We start from the raw sequence: 6,000 nt of genomic DNA, 5'->3' as shown, positions 1-6,000 counted from the left end.
GTCTAAGTCTATTTCGTACAGCGTGGGCACAGAAGCTCCACTGGATGCTCTGGGCTCTTCACGTCAGCGGATGCTCTAAGGGACAAGTGGGCTTTTGCCCGATTTACAATTCTCAAGTAGGTGTCGATTTCCTCAGCGGCATCGTTTCCCTTTATAGGATGACGTCCGAGCTTCATCCAATTGCCAGTACAGTAGCTGCTCGCATCTCCTTGCATTGGTGGAGCTTTCCTGTGCCAACCGCACATGCTGCTTATTGGTAGACCTCTAAATGAACAACAGCACATCCGGCGCTCATCAGAAGGCCTTCATGTGGGAGCTCACTGACACTGATGAAGGCACAATCTCCAGCTCACCCGTTTCTTCTATTCATTCTGGGTACAACGCAATGGCACGTGGTTCAACAGTCAATGCTAGGAGTAGCAGCAACCAAATCAGCAGCATGAGCACCAGCGCCTTTGGCACCAGGAATGAACGTGAGGAGTACATCTGTCATTCGAGAGCCGTAAATGGCCATTTCGCTAACCAACCGCGCTGTCCACGGCTGTTTCTTTCTGATCCTATGCATGCATCAGCATTGCAGTCCGGGGGAGTGGAAAAGGAAGTATATTCGAAAGTGCCACTCGCTGAAGCTAAGTGCTGCGAAAATTCGGAGGCTGCTACGTCACCTGTAAGTGGCGATGAAACAAATGCTGAGTTGGAGGCAGGCAACCCGTTGCTGCGTAGGGCGGAAGGCAAAAGCGAACTCGACGGCGTTGAGGGAGAGATGAAACGCTGCGGGATCCAGAGAGGTGTATCTTCTGCTGATAAGTGTACTGACGCCGGGGGTGAGGAACAGAGAGGAGGCGAGGATAGCCGAAGCCCACCTGATGCTCAGTCTGCAAGAACAGACGAGACGGAAGCCGCTACTCCGAGTCGTGGGGCGTCGACAATGCAAGGGGATGACAGGACGACGCAGACGCGCCTAGATGAACTATCTTTACTTTCCTTCAATGCGGGGCTTCTAGAGTACAAACTATGCGGCCTTCGCGTTTACCAAAATCCTCCCTTCACACAGCGCCGACTTCATCACATTCCGGGTAAGTTAAGCTTTATTGGTGTACCGGCGATGTCTACTAGCTTATCCTTCGCATTGCTTTTAGCTTGAAACGGGTTCATTTGTACGTTGTCGGCTGGCCGTTCTATAGACTCGAATTGGCTGCTGTGCCTTTAGCTTAAATGGCTGTAGTTTCTGCTAATTAAAACTTATCTACATCTCTTCCTTCTAGCTACGCACATTTTAACAGCGGCAATACTCTCAACGGGAGCTGACATCATTTGCCTGCAAGAGGTGTACGGAGAAAACCACGCCGACTTCATCATTGAGAGCACTCGCCATAAACTGCCTTTTGTTGGTAAGCTGCACTGGCATCCATTTGTGCGGGTCTCTCGCTTTTTTTTCGACCGTAGGGTGTCTATCTCCGTGCCGTACTTTCAGACTGAAATTTTGTCAGCAAGTCAGCTCTCAGGGTGCACGGCTGGGGGCTTAAGGGCTGTGAATGTTCAATTGTTTTAGGTCGCCGCACGTCTGGGGGTCGTTTCGCACTTCACAATGGCCTAATGGTTCTTAGCAAGTTTCCAATCGTCCATACTCAGTTTCACAAATTTGAAGATGTGGGCGAGCTTACGGCGGGTGCACGCTGATACGAAAAATTGTTCATTTAATTTGGAAGGAACTCATTAACACAGCCTCGACGTTTCTAGAGTCGTAAAGATTTGCCGTCCTTTTCTTGTCTACAACACTGCAGGTGACGTACATCGAACGCTGCTTTGCTTCGAAGGGGATGTTGGAAGTAGCCATCGACGTGCCTTCTATCGGTGTTAGTAAGCAATATGCTGACCTTCAATAGAGCTATTTGACGACAGCATCCAGTGCTGATTTAGAAGATGCAGTTTCACGACATCCAGGCTTCCTTCCGTTTCCTTGTTGAATTCAATGGCTCTATGGACGGCGAAATGAGCAGCTGAATTTGGCTCTAATTAATTGTGGCTGACGTTGCCGTGGTGCCGTTGCTTCGTGGACCTCCTCTCTTTCTTCAGTTGCTGTTTTTAATATCCATTTGGCGAGTGGAGCCGTCGACCCAGAGTCCCGCTATGTGGAAGACGTGCGAGCAGCAGAAATTCGTCAGCTGTTGAAAGCCTGCGATGCTGCAGCAGACAGAGGCCATGTGCCTCTCGTTATTGGCGACCTCAATGCAGGTGCGAGGACCCTGTAGTGCGCTGTTGACACATTCCATAGCCTCCGGTGATGGCGTTGCTCTTCGTAGTGCTAGTGGATAACGAGTTTAATAGGAAAGATTTCAGCTATTTTGTGGTGTGTAGTTCACGAGCATTCGTAGTGGTTGCATGCTGCTCAGCGGCCTCGATAATTTCTGTATTCTAGAGAGGACCTTCGCATGCTGCGTTTACACAGTTGAAAGCGTCAGTTTCTTGGTATTCATGGTCCAAGCGCTTAATTGTTTTTTTTGCTGCATGCACAGCCCCCCACTTATGCGCTTCAAATTACAAGTGCTTCGTGGAGCGAGGCTGGCGGGACTGTTGGTTGCACGTGCATGGGCATCAGCGACACTTGTTGCAGCATCATCTTTTGCACCAGCAGCAGTTGCTGGATGAGCAGCAGCTAGATGACCAAGGAATTGAGCTCCACGATCGGCACATTCGTCGGGACCTGTTCGTGCGTGTTAGGCGACAGCGACGCATGAGGATGCACATAGAACCAGGGCCGAGGGGACTTCAGGCACATCCGGCTGCTCTGTCACAGGTGACGGCGTCTTCTAGAAGTACTGTGCAGCAGCACGTGCTCAACAAATCTGATGCTGCACCTTCTGCCAGTGTGACATCGGATGCAGACATAAGTGACACCGAAGGAGAACAGAAGCAACAGCTGCTAGGTCAGCGGCAGAGCCTACAAGCGCGATCCTCACAGAGGAGTGGTCCTCGAGAGCAGTCAGTTTTACGGAGCAGTGGCACTGGTCAACGAGACAGGAGCATATTTTTCGGTAACATGAACAGCTACCCGTCTAACGAGAACTGTAGACGGGGTCCCACAGGAGGTTCGAGCCGCCGTTTTCCTCACCAGGAATGTGTAGAGTTGTCCAATTGTGACTCTAGTGATGCAGCAACAACGGCACCGCGCAACACCTCAGGCAGAAATAGCAGTGCGCTAAGTGCTAGCGCAGGCGAGGAAGAAAGCGCCAGTTTGCCCGTCAGAGGGTTACTTGGGGGCTACTTTGGCAGGGCAGGTGGAGGCGTACAGCTCCCCTTGGCTTTTGAGTTGCCGGCTGCTGCAGCCTGGGCCCACCGCGAGTTTTTCTTGACGGCAAAGCGGCGGCTTATTGAGCAACAGCAGAAGTGGCTGGGCGGTGGGGACAAAGCACCTGTCCTAGATGTGCGTCTCTCACTTTCAGCGCCCCAGCACCAGCAGCGGGGTGTAGACGCAACCCCGCTTGCCAGTGACTGTTCGCTGGCGTCCTGCAGCACTGCCCTTACTGCAGTACAGGGCGGCGACAAAAGCCTGATGCCGGGCAAAGCGTGGCGTTCTGTAGCGCTTGCAGTTGCACCTGCACAAAGCCATTGGAACAGCGAGGGAACTGATGGTTCTGTAGCAGATTGGCTGCTTTCAGACACGGACGAAGAGACCGAGTCCGGGGAAAGCGGTGATACCGTCATACAATGCGCTTCTGACGAAGATAGGGCAAATTACTCGCGCCGAGACTTTACATGGGACCCGGAGAATCCACTGAACTCTATTGGGCCTCATGCAGGTTGTCACGGGCTCCGTTGTGACTACGTGTTTTTGCCCCCCCATCAATTTGCGGGGGGTCTATATCCGTTTTTACCGGTTGCCGCTGATATCCTCATGAGGGACCCTCGTGTCCTAGTTGATGCCTGCTGCTTTGGTTGCTTCGGGGAAGTGATGCTTGTGACACTGAGCGATCACTACGCCATCCGTATCACCCTGAGGCGGAGCACAGACACTGATATCGCAGACTTTTGGGGGTCATGTGCTGCAGAAGCGGCAGCTCTTAGGTCAGTCAACCAGGCAGAAAGAGATCCACCGGCTGCTAGCTGTGAAGCGAGCCTACAGGCGAGCGAATAGTATGGCATGCTTGTAGTTACACCATACATTTTTGTTTGTGTGGAAGGGTCGGCGAGGACTGGCAGTCACGCTTCCTCGAGAGGTTTGTCAACGGGACTTGTGATTTTCACGTTATTCGCGTAGCAACCTTTGTACCGCAAGGGACTTAGAGTGGAAGTATCCCGAGAACTTCTAGTGCAGCGAACTGTACGCTATACCTAGGTGAAGGAAAACATTGCGACAAGCGAATACAGTAGTTGGCACCGGGGCCTCCGTAGTTGAGCCGAGTAAGTCTGCTCTCGAGGTTTGCTATCCACGTCTAGTTTGGTTTGATAGGATGAACTGCGCGGTTTGGAGAGACTAAAACTCCAATCAACCTAGTTACACTTTAGCACTGGCTTTTATGGCCCTTTCTACAGTCGGTAGAGCGAGAATTAGCAGCTACGGAGGAGTTCACTGTAAACTCGCATAGCCGTCAGCACTATCGAACGATCTTACTATGGCAAGACGGGGCGCATCCAGACACGAAGAAAAATCCTGTCGAAAGAGCCCATTACTTGAACCTCATTGATCTTAATTTTATCCTCTGCTGAGGGGGGGACATCGTGCAGCGTAGCCCGACTCAATCTTACTAAGGATGGTTTTAGACAATCCTGTTACCGCCAGGTGGCATTCGGCCAGATCCGCTGGGGAGAAGCATCTGTTGGGCTGAGAAGTCACTTAATCAGAAACCTATAGGCCTTCTTGAACAGCTAGTCATCCCTTCTCGTCGGTGGGTACACGTGGGCCTCGACTTTATCACAGATCTTCCCCTTACAACGACAGGGCACGACTCGATTCTTGTGATGCTCGACTCCCTCTGCAAGATGGCCCATTTTGTTCCTTCAAAGAAGTCATTCATAGCAGCCGACATAGTGGAGCTTCTTGCAGACCGTATTATCCGCCATCATGGCTTTCCAGAGGTGCTCATATCGGAAGGAGACCCCCGCATCCAGTCGGATATCTGGCAACAACTCTGTAGGCGCGTTAATATCAAACGCTGCATGTCCTCGTCCCACCATCCGCAAAGTGAAGGTGAAACTGAAAGGGTTAACCGCACACTCGAGCAGATGCTTTGTACCTACATCCAATCTGACGAACGCGAGTGGGAGCGTTTGCTTTCGGCCTTGGAACTTGCCTACAACACGACAAGCCACTCAACTGCCGAGCTCCCTCTCTTCGAGGTCATGATTGGCGAGAATCCGTTGACGGCTGCGATCCTTGATATATCGTAGGCGCGTTAGCCCCTACGCTCACTCCTCCGATGACTAAGCTTTTCCGGCAGCTCTGCGACAGAGCACAGAGTCACATTCTGTCACTACCGCGCACATCATCCCCTTACAACAGCTAGGCGGCCTACAATGCTCGTCTCCTACCACGCTTAGGCCCGCCTCTTTAAGCATTCAGTCCTCTAGGTGCTGGAACGGGTCGGCTACCTACTGCTCTTGCCCTCTGGCTTGGTCTGGCCTCGGTCGTATGTAGGACAGTCCCAAGTATAGTATCCCACACATCCACACTTCTTGCGGGTCTCGTTCGGACGCTTGGTGCGTTCTCCCTTGCTGGGACACACGCGTGCCGGGTGTCCTCGACCCTGACACTCATAGCAGTTCTCAGGGTTTCCCCCAGGTCGATTTTTGTTTTCCTGGCGCCGACGGGTTCCATCTGCCTGGACAGCAGCTCTAGTAGCTCGGCTGGCCCTTTCTTGTAGCTCTAGCACGCTCTGCTTGGGTCCGTAGGGGCGCGCTGCAGCTGTCGCCGCTTGTCCCAACGAGGGATACTTCACCCGCCTGTTGTTTGTTATTAGAATATGGAGTTCCGTTGGTAGCGCGGCGCAATAATAGTCAGCT

General features: G+C 52.3%; 1 protein-coding gene across 1 annotated transcript; it reads left to right on the top strand.

Annotated features, from left to right (window-relative positions):
* Positions 1-268: 268 nt before the first annotated feature.
* ETH_00006620 (endonuclease/exonuclease/phosphatase domain-containing protein, putative) lies at positions 269-4,135 on the top strand (the record flags this gene model as incomplete). The annotated part of the gene is made up of 6 exons (XM_013377971.1): positions 269-1,076; positions 1,284-1,391; positions 1,553-1,650; positions 1,785-1,860; positions 2,077-2,235; positions 2,517-4,135. 6 exons carry the CDS (start codon positions 269-271, stop codon positions 4,133-4,135), a joined length of 2,868 nt encoding a protein of 955 aa, XP_013233425.1.
* Between the last annotated feature and the right edge of the window lie 1,865 nt (positions 4,136-6,000).

Source organism: Eimeria tenella, genomic scaffold, assembly GCF_000499545.2.
Source record: "Eimeria tenella Houghton genomic scaffold, Eth_scaff7, whole genome shotgun sequence".
NCBI lineage: Eukaryota > Apicomplexa > Conoidasida > Eucoccidiorida > Eimeriidae > Eimeria > Eimeria tenella.
The sequence above is the reverse complement of the archived record's forward strand: the minus strand, read 5'-3'. Positions and strand labels throughout refer to the sequence as shown.